The sequence below is a fragment of the Budorcas taxicolor genome, chromosome 8 (assembly GCF_023091745.1).
Source record: "Budorcas taxicolor isolate Tak-1 chromosome 8, Takin1.1, whole genome shotgun sequence".
NCBI lineage: Eukaryota > Metazoa > Chordata > Mammalia > Artiodactyla > Bovidae > Budorcas > Budorcas taxicolor.
In genome coordinates, this window is record NC_068917.1 from 47,898,155 (window position 1) to 47,914,124 (window position 15,970).

At 39.7% G+C, this 15,970-nt stretch overlaps 1 protein-coding gene across 1 annotated transcript; it reads left to right on the forward strand.

Moving 5' to 3' along the window:
* Positions 1-1,404: 1,404 nt before the first annotated feature.
* On the forward strand, positions 1,405-3,126 carry PABIR1 (PP2A Aalpha (PPP2R1A) and B55A (PPP2R2A) interacting phosphatase regulator 1). Its single transcript, XM_052644930.1, has one exon. It carries the CDS (start codon positions 1,405-1,407, stop codon positions 2,401-2,403), a length of 999 nt encoding a protein of 332 aa, XP_052500890.1. The 3' UTR covers positions 2,404-3,126.
* Positions 3,127-15,970: the final 12,844 nt, after the last annotated feature.

Below are 15,970 nucleotides of genomic sequence, written 5' to 3' on the forward strand. Positions count from 1 at the left end.
ATCTTTCTATCTGCACTCTTAGTCTCTTTCAGCCTGTTTTGCAAAAGTGATATAAAACATAAACCAGATAATATCATTCTCCTGCTCAAAACTCGCAGTGAGTTTTCATCATACTTAGACTAAGATCGAAACTCTCTTACCCCTCATATCACTCTCTCCCTTAATGCTTCAGCTGCATGGCCCTTTTGTTTTGCCAGTTCATCACACTTATGTTTGCCTTGGTCCTTTGCATCTGCTATTCTCTGTGGCTGGAATATTCATTCCCCAGATGTCAGCAGGACTTGCTTCTTGTCATTTTGATCCCAGCTCTGTCTAATTGCACCCTCCCTTCTCCCAGTAGTGCCCCCATCACACCGCCCTATTTTATTTTTTTCCTGAGGCTTACCACTATCCAAAAAATAGCTCATGTATTTATCTCTCCCCCCTACCCTGCCCCAAGTAGAATGTTTTCATAGGGCCTGATTCCTACCACAGTGCCTGGCACATAGTTAGCACACAGAAGAAAAAAAGAATCTGACTGAATACACTAAAGAATAAGTATAAACTGATTTTTAATGAGATATGAAAGTTTATATTAATTACATGAGCCATGTATTGTGTTTTTAAAGTTCGAGGTCCTGTTTGTTTTTCCTTCATTTAATCCCTCATAGTGAATGAACACGATTGAGCACATATGCTTGTGTTAGATATATGATTGTAAATAAAACAATAGTAATACAATTACAGGTTGGTTTCTTCCTTCTTGACCTGAATAGTTCCCAGATTTACCACTCTTTCCAACTCCTTTCCTACAGTACCACTTTACTTGAAATTCCCATCATTCTGGTCCAGAGGATTGCCTCCTCTCTCTTTTTCTGTCTGTTCTAATCTCCCAGTAAAAGACCTTTTCAGTCGCTATTATACCTTTGCTGAAAAACCTTCTGAGTTTTTATTGTTCTCAGGATAAAGGTCCACCACCTCACATCCCGCTAGCTCACTGTCCACTCCAGGCCGTACTCACTCCCTCCCTTCCTGGTTCCCGCCTGCCACAGGGCTGGCAGTCCTCGCTTCCCGGGGAGTTATACACCGCATCCTTTTGGCCTGCTTTTCAGGATCTCCAGAGATTGGCCTTTCCTCAGAGAAGGCCTGTCGGGTTAAGACCAACTCCTCTCCTCATCATATAACCCAAAGTCGCAAAGTGCTTCTTTTTCAGAGCTGTAACTTTATAAACATATACTCCTGAATATGGTAACCTTATTAACATGTGTTAAAGGAAGTTTGCGCTCAAAGCTATTTGCGGAAGAAACATATTGACTGCCTTACCAACCACTCCTCGCCCCTCCCCCTAGGGCTGCGGCGCAGCTATTACGCTTTCAGCCGGCGCCAGGAAGAGACATTGCAGAGCGCTTGCGTGGAGGGGCACGCATGCGCAGAGGGACGAGCCCGCTGACAGATTCTCGGTGGCGGTGGCGGCGGCGGCGGCGGCCGCGGCCCTGGACTGCGGGGAATGGGAATCCTAGGTCTGTGACTGAGCACCGCCCCCTCCTCCGTGCCCGCGACATGGCCCAGGAGAAGATGGAGCTAGACCTGGAGCTCCCTCCGGGCTCAGGTGGGAACCCGGCGGAAGGCAGCAGCAGTGGCGGCGGCGGGGGCCTCAGGAGATCTAACAGCGCCCCCCTGATCCACGGCCTCAGTGACACTTCTCCGGTGTTCCAGGCCGAGGCGCCGAGCGCCAGGCGAAACAGCACAACGTTCCCGAACCGCCACGGCCTGCTTCTGCCGGCCTCCCCAGTCCGCATGCACAGCAGCCGCTTGCACCAGATCAAACAGGAGGAGGGCATGGACTTGATCAATCGAGAGACTGTCCACGAGCGCGAGGTGCAGAACGCAATGCAGATAAGCCACTCCTGGGAGGAAAGTTTCAGCCTGAGCGACAACGACGTGGAGAAATCTGCCTCCCCGAAACGCATCGATTTCATTCCGGTGTCGCCAGCACCGTCGCCTACCCGGGGAATTGGAAAGCAGTGTTTTTCACCATCCTTGCAAAGTTTTGTGAGTAGCAATGGATTGCCTCCAAGTCCTATTCCCAGCCCAACGACCCGATTTACTACCCGGAGAAGCCAGAGTCCCATTAATTGCATTAGACCAAGTGTTCTTGGACCATTGAAAAGAAAATGTGAAATGGAAACTGAATATCAGCCAAAGAGATTTTTCCAAGGCATCACCAACATGCTTTCTTCTGACGTTGCGCAGCTGTCAGATCCGGGTGTGTGTGTATCTTCCGATACCCTTGATGGAAACAGCAGCAGCGCCGGATCTTCTTGTAACTCACCAGCGAAAGTCAGCACTACCACCGACTCTCCTGTGTCGCCTGCCCAAGCGGCCTCTCCATTTATTCCAGTAGATGAACTTTCATCTAAGTGATTCACCCCCCCCCCCCTTCCTGAGACTCGGTTTTGTTTTTGCAATGGAGAGAAAAATCAAGTTGGAACAAGCACTGAACTTTGTCGATTAATTTGAGGCTATTTCCTATTTGACCCTTTTCCTTTTTTGGAATTTCCTGAAATATTGTTATTCTAGAGAACTTTTATGCCAGATTCCTGCGGATGCCCTTGAATTCAGTGTAGTAATATTTTCAGACGTTTTCCCAATAAGTGTGTTGAAGCATACATCTTTACGCTGCTAATATGTCTAAATACATATGTTATCCCTTGATTTTTTAAAAAACTGAGAGCTCTATTTATTTATGGGATTATTAAGTTCTGATGCAAATATAAATGTTGAATTAATCAGCATAGTAAACTGATGTTTTAAAATTCCATACTTCATGCCCACGCTAATTTTTAACGTTATTGTCAGTGATTGCTAACTTCTATTTGATGAAGAACAATAATTTACCTTTGTACAGCTATTTTTAAAGTGTTAGTTTTATCCATCCAGTGGTTGTCAGTTTTACCCAGGAGTTCTTGATTATTTAATTTTCTGGGTATAGAAGTGGAGGGGGGCGGGGCGAGAAGCTGATAAAAGAGCAAAATATGAAAGTTTGCAACAGATCTTTTAAATATACAAACATAAACGTTTAAACATTTTCTAATGAAATTTTAATAGTAATTTAATATGTCATACAAATATAACTACTATACCGAATTTCTTCTTCTTTTTTTTTACCAGATAGTGCATTCCTGTGGGTATATTGCTGAAGTTAAATGGGACAGTGCCTTGCAGTCTTAACCCACTGTACATAGGCTGAGGCCAAGTTCTTTGTACCACTGCAGACTTTATCAATTGTAGAAAATGTGTGGGAAGCCCTGTTGAACTTGAGCAGAGCACCTAGGCAGATGAAACTCTCTCAGTCATTGGTATGCTTTAATAAGATATTCAGTCGTGCCTCAGTGAAAATTCTTGCCAACAAGGAGCTCAAGAAACTTTTGGCTGCTTTTCCGCTTTGTCCATCTGTCACCTTCTTGGTTTTCCCTGGCTCAAGAAGGAAGCAGCTGTTTCCTTGCCAACAGGTCCTTCCTCTCCACCTCCCAAGAAACTAGGGCATCATCAGTTAGACAAAGGTACAGTGTGACTCAAATTTCTCACAGTAAGCAACAACAGGACTGTGGAATTGTTTCAGGAACCTCTGTGGTTAAAGCTACAGCTGGAGTTGACTGCCTGGGGGATGTCAGTTAATTAAGGGGCAATGACTTGCCAGAGAAAATCAGGGGAGAGTCACGTAGGTAAATCATTATTTAATTTAGGTTTTAGTAAAGGTAGAATTATGAAATGTTCTTTTCTTTGCCTTTTACAATTAAGACAAAGTATGAGAATATTTAATGACAGTTTTTTTTTTTAATATGATACATTCTTATTTCCTGTATCTTCCTTACTAGATAACTAGGTAGATAGAAAGAATGGCAAACAAAAGGGAAAGGGGAGAAAAATAAGAGAGACCAAGAAACCAAGGGAAAAAGTTCCGGCTCACTTTAAGTTATTGCCTACAGAGACGTTACAATTATATGGAATTTTTACAACTATGAGAATAAATGGAACCGGTCAACTCAAGAATTCAGTGAATTACAGCGAGGGTAAGATTGTGTCCACAGGCTTAAAGTTCTCTATTCTGGGTAACAGTGTTAATGTGCTCCAGTTCTGACCTTGTCGCTCAAATTCACATGTATATATCCAACTTCCTGTTGGGCGCTTTAACCTACTCCCAAAGGTTCTTTAACCTCAGCATCTCCAGAGCAAAATTTAGTATCTTTTCTTTTAACCTGTTCTTGGATAATCTGAAATTATGTCATCCTATCTAATTTCCTAAACTCAAAACCGTGGGCAGCATCTTTGACTTTCCCTGTTGCTGTGGTGCCACATCCAGCTCAATCACCATGTCCTGTCTGCTTGTGAACTGAGTATCATATCTCCTTTTCTCTCTTGCCCCTGAATTTAGCTTAAGTCCTGGCCTAAGTGATTTCCCAGCTTATTTTCTTACCTCCCTTTTGATCCAGGCTTGGTACTGCCTCTAAAGTGAACTTTCTAAAATACTTGATTTTGTCATCTTCCTGCTTAAAAACTTTATATGCTTCACCATTTTGTACATTTTAGTGAATGCTTTCTTCAGCTTGATGTAGAAGGTCCTTCATAAACTGCCTATACACTAACACAGTATAGGCATTCTCTGTTCATCCTGTCCCAGTTACATGTCCTTCCTTCTTTGTAAACCCTAAACCAGTTCGTAATCTTTAAATAGGCCTTGTACTTTCATGTGTTTGTACCTTTGATTAAATTGTTTCTTTCCCTAAAATGGCATTCCTGTCCTTTTCACCCAGGAAAATGCTGTTTCTTTTTATTGCATTTGAATTTAACTATGAAATAATGTATACCTTCTACTTATAAAAATATTTAAACAATGCAGGTATCTATATAGTAAAAAGTGAAAATCTGTCTGTATCTACTATGTAAAATTCATCTTCTTTTCCTATAGGTAATTTCTGTTAATAATTCAGCTTATATTGTACAAGATATTACTCTGCATTCCATGTATATAGGTATATAAATTTCAGAAAACCAGCATCTCACTGACATCTCTTCTTTCCCTCATATCTAATCATTCACCAAATCTTGTTGATCTTGTCTGCTAGAATCTGTCTTCTTTTCATCTCAGCTGCCACCCAGATCCAGCCTACCATCATGTCCTGCTTAGGCCTCCTGATTCCCACTTGTCCCTTCACACTCTGTTTGGCTACCTGTTCATCTTCCATAGATCAACCAGAGTAATCCTTTTACAGGTGCAGATCAGATCCTTACATCTCTCAGCTTAAAGCTTTTCGTCTGCTTCCTGTTCTTGTGGTATACCAAAAGGTATTCATTCTAGCTCAGGAGGCCCTGTGCAATCTGGCCCTTTCCTCTCCCTCCCCTTGTTTGCATTCCACCCTTACTGGCTTGCTTCTCATTCAGTACATCTTGTTCTCTCCTGTCTTACCACTTTTTACCAGATCTTCTTCCCTGAAGGTATAGGGAAACTTTCATTTCTGTAAGTTTGTTTTTCTATATTGGTGGTAAGTTTTAAATCCAATAAGCCTCTAAGTTTTTATAGGTAATTTACATTATTGTTCATAACTTCAGTCATTACTCTGTAGAATGTAAGAGGCTAGCTGATATAAGAATTATCCTTCAAAAAACATTTTTAAGGTATTAGTATTGCTAATCTATAAACTTGGTGCTAGAAGCCCCAAAGCACATATCAACATTTGAGTTAAAGTGCAGTTCATCATATGTAACAAAACTCTGTTCTATATTTTCCTTTGTTATTATGTTTGTTGAAAACAGCAGTGTAAGTGGAAAAAATAATTAGTAGTCAACAAATCTGTGACTGCAGGATGTCAGAACCTCATACTTAAAAGATTGATTGTAATCAAGAATAATCGGTATGGGGTTGCCTTCCAGTGGTTCTCATTTATCTGTTCAGCCGGCTACATACCTACAAGAGACCTCTCAGATATTTGGCATATAATGGGGAAAGGGTCAAGGCTTATGAGGGAAACAGGACTGAGGATTGTTTATTGGCATGTTTTTAGGTCAGTAGAAAAAGTCTGAAGATCCAAGAGAGAAGTGTGATACTGGGGGTGGCGGTCGGGGGGGAGGGAACAGTTGCCAAAGCAACAAACCAAAGATGGTGATGTAACTGACATTTCCTGAGTAGCATCAGAAAATAGAAGGAGTTGGTCTTGGAAAGCACTTCCCCCCCCCCCCCCCCCCCCTTTTGCAATAGGAAGGAGAGTGAAAAGGCTAGACAACAAAAGCAGTAAATGTTGATTCATGTTGCAGGAGTTTAGGGGTATGGAGGAAGGCATATGAAAATTGAAAGAATTTCTGATTGCTTCTATTTTCCAATTTTTAAAGAGTGTAGGATATTTTAGGGTAGGGCAGGAGGATGTTTGGAAGCTTGAGTGAGGTGGAGGTTTAATGCTGCCTCTGTGAGAACCTGTAAAGGAGTGACAAGGGTGAGTAGGAGTTTTGTTAGGCCACATTAGATGGCAGGTGCAAAAGAAGTAGATTGGATTAACGTAGGTTTGGGAGTTGGTTACGCAGGTACTTGGTAAAGCCCAGTGTGTGAAGCAATTAAGAGTTCTGCTGAAAGTGGATTTGAGTGATTGGCCAAGATCTTGAAGATGTTACAAGAAGTCAGCTGTGGGTCATGGACTAGGCTGTTTTTCTAAGACTTACATTCCATTTGACCATGACAAAGTATATGGAGAGTCTGATCTCACTGCAGAACTCAGTTTATCAGTTTTGCCCATGTTTTTTCATGTTCATTTTATTCAGAGAATCAATCCTAAATCAGCAAGCCTTGAATTCCATTTAGATGATTAAAAAAAAAAACACAAAAAAACACTTTTTTTGAGTCAGATTACTCACTGTAGCCAAGACAGTTCTTTATGCCTTCCCTACCTTGCCATCCAACTAAAAAAGTTTTCTTAAAAGTTAGTATGACCTTTATATTCAAATGTATATTATAGAGTACTTAACTGTATGTCAGGCTCTGTTCTAGCTGCTAAACATATGTATTATTTCATTTAATCTTCATCACTGTCCTCTGAGTAAACGAGTGCCATTATTATTCTCATTTTATTAGTGAGGAAATGGAGTCACAGAGAGATTAGGTAACCTGCTCAGGATTCGAAGTAGGAGGCAGGCAACATACTGTAGTGGTTAAAAACAGGCTGTGGAGCCAGGTGGCTGAGGTAAGGATTAAGTGGGTCTCTGTATGTCAAGTTCTTACAGCAATGCTGGCAATGTCTGTAGAAGTATCAACTATCATTACTATCCTTGTGGGGATGGTTGTTGTCATTATATTATTGTTGTCATCTAGTGTGGACTTGCTGAGGAATCTTTTATCATCCTTGACTGGTGAAAGTCCTCCTTTCACACTCAGTAAGAACGTATCCTTTACCCCTTTAGGCAGCCTGTCCTTTTATAAGATGAGTGTTTTCAGCATCAGTCTTCTTACAGTGAGCAGACATTTCCCTCTGTAAGTTCCACCATTTAATTCATGTCCAATTCTCTGGAAAATGCAGAACAAGTCTTATCTCTTATTTGTATGGTAATCTTCCCTTCACAAATCAGAAACACTGATCCCTCAGTAATTACCTCTTCTTCTGGATTTGGGGACTCCTGAGGAGTTTTTTCACTGTGCTTTCTTCATAAAGTAGAGGTATCCTTGCTTGGCAGGTAGGATTTTCACGAGACAGTGATCCCTTTAAGACTGTTTGCTTTCCCTCATAGAAAAACAGGATATGGTCTAATAACTTGAATCGTTGCCAGTAGTAGTAATAATTGGCACTAATGTTTATTGAGTATTCAGTATGGGCCTAGACACTATTTTCTGTGCTTCTATCCTCATGGCAACCCTATGAGGTAAATGCAATGGTTATTCCCATTTATCATGAGAAAGCCAAATACATTTTCTCAAGTCTCTATTTCTTATTTTCTTCTCCTTTTGAATTTAAGTCTTTTTGTCATTTCCTATGAACAAACTTTTGGTTTTGTTTTTGAGATGAAGCCTATTTTCCAGCTTGCTAGTGTTACCACTTCTGTTTTGAATCAAATGATATGTGTACTTAAAATGGTGGCTCTAGACATTATTATCATATTAGAGGAAGCAATCAGGAGGATTGTTTTCTTTACTAAGAGGTTAAGAAAAAGTAGAATATAAAAAAGTAGAATAGAAGGAAATCATAGTTTACATATTTTAAAACTGATTTGCTATTTGAAATAAGAAATCCCAAACTACAAATTTTAGATTGTTTTTAAAAAACATGTATAAATAAAAAATACGTATATATGTTATATATGCTTTGTTATACTTGAGTTATACAATATCCTTGGTTGTCCTTAGATTATACTCCTAGGGAAACAAGCAAGAACCACTTGATCCCTCCTCCTTCAAATAAACTCTATATGGTAAAAATGTATCACTTTTAGAGGAAAAGCAACAGGATTTAAATGAGTGATAGTTGCTCAGTCATGTCTGACTCTACAACCCCGCAGACTGGAGTCTGCCAGGCTCCTCGGTCCATGGAATTCTCCAGACAAGAATACTTGAGTGGGTTGCCATTTCAGTATTTAAACAGCAGGATTTAAAGAGTGATCCAAAAACCTTTTATTACCTACATAACAAATTCGCCTTCTTTCTCTATAAGAAGCTGTCCCCAGAGGTTAGAGATTTAAATTTAGAACAATCAAACAATCCCTGAGAAACTTTTTTTTTAACCTTTACTTCATAAAAAAATCACTTCACTGTTCAGCCAAAGGACCCAAAAAAGGAAAACTTGGAGTGCATTTAGTTGGTGGTCAAACTTCAAATTTCAGTGTCACATCCCTGCATTAGGTACTTGGAAACGAACCATTGAAAGCCACAGTTTATTCTAAAGGTTGCTGTCATTTTGGGAAGTTCAATAAATATTTTCAAATCACCTGAAAAGTGACTTTTGGCTCTACCTGTAAGAGAAAAGAATCTGAAGAAGCATAGGTAGATAGAGATAATTGAGTCACTGTACTGTACACCTGAAACTAACACAGCATTGTAAATCAACTACACTTAAATTTAAAAATAAGGAAATTAGCTTTAGGGAGGGTAAGTGATTTACCCAAACTCACAGAAATAGTAAGTGGATGCAGATAAAATTTGTACATATGTAGCTTGTTAGTGAAAATAGTTTTATAACAAGTTAGAGAACATCAAATACTCCAATCTTGTGCATGTACAACTAAACGTACACTCACATTTGCACATATACACACCTGACCTACTTTATGAGTCTTGTTCTATATGCTTGGAGCCATATTTACCTTTATTTCCATTTTAGATTTCTTCTCCTTAGTTTTCAGATAAGTAGGTTAGATTTTGTAAATTATACACACATATACATATATAGGTACTGTTGGCAAGAGTGTTTGGTGCCTTGATTTTGCATCAACTTTCCAAATTCCAGTTGCTGCCCTTAAAGAGAAATAGGTATTTTGTTCTCATAGGGTTTCTTTATGCCTGATTTCTATTTCTCTTGTTTGAACTTCTGGAATAAATACTTGGGTAGATGTGAAAATCACTCATTAACAAATTCTCAGACAGCATGACTGAGGCTAGAGAGCAGAGAACATATCGCTTTTATTTACCTGTGAAAGTTCAGTTCTGTATCAATGCCAGGGGTAGTTCTGGTTCTTTTCCAATTGCCTACAACGGTCTTCCAAAGCAAACTGACATCTAAGGCTTGGCTAGCAAGGCAGGTTGTGAAAGAAGACAATTGAAAAAGATCTTTTGTGTCCTTGCAAAGTAAAATGATTGGTTGAGGCAACCATTCCTGTGATTCAGACAATCCCTTCCCCTTACTTTCAGGACAAAGAATGATTTTACTGTTGCAGTGCCAGGAGGATTACTGGAACTTCAGTGACGAGTAGCTCTTGAGTGTTGGTGTCTTTTGGACAGAAGAATGAGAGCTGTTGAGAAGGGGATGGGAGTGAGAAGATGATGAGTGGATTGGATATACCTTTTGGCACCCGAGCCCTCGGACTACATTGTGAACTCCCTGTGGTCTAGAGAGTGACATTGATGGTGGTTTTCTTCATGAATGTTTGTTTTTCCTTTGTTCCACTTCATTTGGGATTTGGGATTTGGGATTGAATCAGTGGTTTAAAAATTTTTTTCAAGCATCTTTCCCTTTAAGGTCTCATCTTTTATGTCTTCTAAGAAATGGTGAATAATAATACAGTGATACTGATAATTATCTTTTGTTATTATCAAAGATTACTTTGAGTCAGGAATAAAAGTTCTTGCAACTCTTTACCACTTTATACTAGGTTTAAAACTCAGTTAAAATAGTCTTTCTCAAGGCCCCATTTTACCACACTACTTACTACCTGAATTTCTAAAATGCACGCCTGAAATCAACTTTAATGGCTACCCCTTTACTTCAGGATTAAGTCCAGTTACACAGTATGATAATCTGCATGCCTCCACAGACCCCCTGAACCCCCTAGCTACACTGCACTGCCTGGGGTTCCCCCAGCTTCCTGCTCCCATGCCCTAGCTGCGCTTTGACAAGCTCTGTCCTTACTTAGAACCGCACCTTCTTCCTCTGCACTCCCTACCAACCTTCTTTCCTTAACTTAGACCGAGGGGATACAGCTTCTGAGAAGCCTTTCCTGATGATTCTGCCTCTCCAGCCCTGGTCAGTTAGATAACTTTCCTCTGTGATCTTGGTATACTCGAGCCTTGCTTCTATAAAGGCACTTAACAGGCTGACATGTATCTTTAACCTGCATAAAAGCAAAGCCTCTGCCTTTTACTTCTGCCCCTAATGCCTGTGCATAGAACGTTATAGTTACTCAAATTTTATATTGAGTAGATGATTAATGGATGGTTAAGTGGGTGCAAAAATGGCACAGATTGTTTTAAAGAGAAAGGAATGTAGTAAGATTCTTAGTGGATCAAGCTCAGTCACATGGTTGGGTTCTTTATAGTTTGCTAGGAGACTAGAACAGAAAAGGCGATGGCACCCCACTCCAATACTCTTGCCTGGAGAATCCCTTGGATGGAGGAGCTTAGTAGGCTGTAGTCCCATGTGGTCGCGAAGAGTCAGACACAACTGAGTGACTTCGCTTTCACTTTTCATTTTCATGCATTGGAGAAGGAAATGGCAACCCACTCCAGTATTCTTGCCTGGAGAATCCCAGGGATGGGAGCCTGGTGGGCTGCCGTCTATGGGGTTGCACAGAGTCGGACACGACTGAAGCGGCTTAGCAGCAGGAGACTAGAAATTCATTCATTAAGTAATTTTGATTTGAGTACCTGCCTCACATTGGCTAGTCCCTTAGGATACATCAGTGTACAAAACAAAGATTCCCATCCACATTTTGCTTATATTCTAACAGGGTGGAGGGAGAGCAACTGAACGTAATAAATTAAGTAAATTATTATACATAATATATATAGTGAGGAACAAGGACGTCAGGGTGGCAGGAGCAGAGTTATTGAAGGGAAAGATAGTTGGAGGGGCTTAGAGAGGTGGGCAAGGGTGGGGACTGTTGCAGGTACAGGTGGCATAAGGTCTTGTGTGCCATTAAAGGACACTGACTTTGTATATGAAAGATGGAGAGTTTTTGCAGGGGGTTGAGTATAGAAATGGCATGACCTATCTTAGGTTTTAAAAGAAACACTCTTGCTGTCTTGACAGTAGACTATGAGCAGCAGGGGCGAAAGCCAGTAAAGACAGGGGGTAGGGACTACTCCCATTATGGGGACCAATTAAGAGGCTTTCCAACATCTAGTAAAAGATCATTGTGGCTTAAATGAGGGTGGTAACATTGGAGATGAGGAGAAGTAGTTAAATTCTAGATTATATTTTGAAGGTAGAACCAATAGATTTTGCTCTACGTTCAAAGAAGATAGAGCTGACAGATTTAAGGTGGGTGTGAGATGCCTGATGGAGGAGAGAGAAACTGGAAGGATGGAGTTGTCGTCAACTGAGATGTGGAAATCTATGTGTGAGGTAGGATTTTTTGTTCTGGCGGTTTGGTTTGTTTTCTGCCGCTGTTCGGCAGGGGGTGGGCAAGGGAGGTATGGGGACAAGAGGTATTAGGAGCTCAGTCTGGTTATATTGAGTAAAAGAACCTTATTAGACATTCAAGTGGAGGTGTCAAGTAAGCAGTTAGATATCCGAGTCTAGAGTTCAGAAAAGAGGACTGGGCTGGAAATACACAGCTGGGAGCCTTGTTTGTGCCTGTGATGATATTTAGAGTGGAGAATACATGAGATCACTACAGGTCACATGAACGTGTGCAAAGAATAGAAGAACAGGAACTAACCTGGGAATACTCTGTAACACTGAGAGGTCAGGGAAAACAGACTGAGAAGAAACAACCAGGGAGGTAAGAAAACTGCAAGTGTGGTGTCCTGGAAACCATGTGAAGAAAACGAATGAAAGAGGATGGAGTGACCAAATGTTATCAGTTGCAGCTGATCTGATAAGTGAGGGAGGACCAAGTGTTGAGCCCTGGATTTAGTAATGTGTAAGTTACAGGTCACCTTGGTGAGAGTCATTTCATTGGAATGATGGAGTAAAAGCCTGATTAGAGGAGGTTTAAGAGAGAATAGGATGAGCAGAATTGGAGACAGCCAGATGGCTGAAGAAAGAGATTGAGTTCTTCTAGCTCCTTGAGGATAAAGAAGAACTAAAGTGAAAAGGTCACTCCCTTCCCCTTCTTATGGATAAAATGTTTTAAAGCATTTCAAATATCTCTTTACATATGTATGATTATAATTTGAGAAAAAAGCAAAGTCTAGTAAAATTGTTTTCTGTCCTTTTTTTTTTTCTTTCTGGGAGTATTATGAGGAGAAAGATCTATAAGTAAATGCTTTTACTCCAAACATGAGTAGGCTGTTCAAGCAAAAGGTTTACAGATTCACTTCCTTCATGAGTTCATCTGGTTCATTTTATTCCCTTGTCATCTATTTCTCTTAATGGCTTTTTTTCCACTTATAAATTGAAATTTAGTTCTACACCGTGACACAATTATTTCTGTCTGCAAGTTTGGCCCAGTTTCTTAACCCAGAGACGTTTTCCTCTTCAGTGAGTACTGTGAATTTTTTTTTTTTTTTTAAGTAGTTCATTGTCCTCTTAGGTTTTATTTAGGGATAGATTTTTTTTTCCTTATTCCTTTTTGAAATTGTTGCTGATCAGTGAGAGAGGAGAGTGCCGGTTATGATAAGGAAGGAAGAATGCTTTCCTCACTTTGAATTGCTATGATTTCATTCTGATTGTAAAATATTGTCACATTCATTCTTGTGGGTTGGGGGAGTCTGTCCCAGTCTTTGATACAAGAGGACTCAAGGACATCCAAGCCATATTTGTACTCAGGAGGGTAGAATGCTTTCTCCTGGAATTCCCTCTCTCTCCTGATACTGCGTTTCTGCCTTTCAAGACTCCAATCAAGTCCCCTTTACTCCATGGAAACTTCTGTGCTTCTCCTGGCTCTGGGTAGTATTGGTTTCCTCTTAATTGTTATCCTTACTGCTTGTAGCCCTTACTTTGTTGGTTGGTTTGGGGTTTTTTGTTGTTTTGAGAAAGTAGGAATGGGAGGTGGGCAGTGGAGGGGGTTAAAAGCACTGCATCTGCAGACTAGTAGAACTGCTTTCCTGACCTAGCCCACCTCCCTGCTTTGTGCAAATTAGTTAATCTTTATGTACCTCAGTCTTTTTACCTGTTAAGTGGGAGTAGTTGCTACCTCAAAAAAGAGTTGTTAGAATTAGAGGAGAGAAAGCATTAAATTTATTTAGCAGAAAACTTATTTGAATAAATGCAAACCTGAAGAATATATATATTATATTATATGTAATAACCCCCTATCTTTATGGCAGATTTCCTGAAAGAAAGAGACAAAGGCTTATATATCTTTCCTAACAACCAGTTCTTCTCTATAGAAAGAACTCAGTTCTTAATAGTGATGATAGATGGAGCTTAGGAAATGTGGTGTGTTTGCGTCTGGAAATCTGTGATATACATGTCATAATGTATTTCATTGTTGCACATGCGTCTGGAAATCTGTGATATACATGTCATAATGTATTTCATTGTTGCACATTAGTGTTTCAGGCTTTAGGAACTCTTCCAGACTAAAACCCTTCCAGTGCACAGGCTAGAGATGATGGTGCAGCTTTGATGGTGTGTGAAGTCAATATGCTCTTCTTTCACTTTTCCTAACAGTCATGAAAATTGCTGAGTTTTTTCCTCTCATTCACATTTTCACAGACCAGAATTCAGAAATCTGCTTTAATTTTAACACAATCAAATTCTGTATAATTGGGAGAAGAGTTTAGATGACATTTTCTTTTAAGCAACCTGTCATAAGCTGCATATTTTAATAATATGAAAAAGATTAAAAAGAAAGAACCAGATAGGCTAAAATAAGCAAATACTTTCCGATGATAAAAGCAATACAGATTCATTTCAAAATTAAAAGAATTCTAGTAAGCAAAAATAAGTATACTTCACTGAGATGCTGCTGTTAACCTTCTCATGAATGTTGTTCCAGGCTTTTTCTTTGGTTAAATATGCATGTGTAATTTTTACTCAAAAATGGCATCTACTGTATTGGTAGCTCCACAGACTGCTTTTTTCCATATAACATGCAGTGAATGTTTTAAGTATACTTTTGCATCATTTTCCTCTCTGTAGCTATACCATATAATAGGTAACCAACTGATTTTGGCTCCCTAGGATGTTTCTAATTTTTTTTTTTTTCACTTGCAATGTTCTGATGTACACATGAACAACTTCTACAATTTAAAGACCACAGAACTTTCTTGGACTTGTCAACATGAAATAGTTGGTATGTTAATTTCAATTCAATTTTGTCCAATTCTAAAGCATTCTTTTCCAAGTCAGTTTTGAGTGATTTATTTGATGTTCATGTTTGGAGATCCCATGTGTGACTAGGAAAAAAAAAAAGTATAGTTCTCTAAAATAATCTATATTTCAGTTTTTTAAAAAATGAATATGAGATAGGCTTTTCTTTAATCCAGGCTAGAATGTTTTGATAATGGCATTTAGGAATATGTGGCTCTGAGGTTTTTATTGCTATCCTGTACCTGACTTACCTGTAATTCAGTTAGTGAGGTCGGCAGGAGGTCAGTTATTACTGTTCAATCATTTTAGTGGGAGAAAGGCTGAACCTTGTGGAGGTGAGGAGGGTGCAGAGATTGTGTGGGTGGGTGGTGATGGAGGAGGAGGCCAGGATTAGACAGATATCTGCCTCACAGACTTTAGGGTCCCCACTGTTTTCATCTTTCACAGCTATGGCAACTTGAGATCTCACATTTTCTAGGTTAGTCATTAGTCAAGATATCAAATATTGCCTCCAGCTGCCCATTGAAATGTATCAGAAATCTTGACATTAAAATTGGTATTTTTCTGTTTTATGCATCTAGAAATGACATGAAAATCCTTTGTGATATATGTTTGTCAGTATTAAGGTTATAAAATATGACTACCAAACTTATAGATTTTAGCAGAAAGAATAATAGAGATGACTTACTCATTTTTGCAGTAAATGTTCAGTGAATACCTACTGTGTTCCAGGCTCTGTGCTGGGGTTGGGGATTCAAAGGGGTGGACAAGTCTTTAAGCTGCTCTTGGTGGGGATACAAACATTAAAAATTAAAAAAGGACAGGACTTTGTAGTGCTTTGCTGTGATATATAATAGACATATTTTCCTATTTGCTGCTATAAGACTATAGAGGAAAGAATACACAGGTGTTTACAAAAGAAGCAACTTTTTAACTTTTTATTTTGTATTGGAGTACAGCCTATTAACAATGTTGTGATAGTTTCAGGTGAACAGTGAAGGGACTCAGCCATCCATACACGTGTATCCATTCTCCCCTAAACTCCTCCCACCTCATCCAGGCTGCCATATAACATTGAGCAGAGTTCCATGTGCTATACAATA

Coding starts and splice junctions, on each gene's coding strand:
- PABIR1 (XM_052644930.1), top strand. CDS start 1,405: ATGCGCAGAGGGACGAGCCCGCTGACAGATTCTCGGTGGCGGTGGCGG.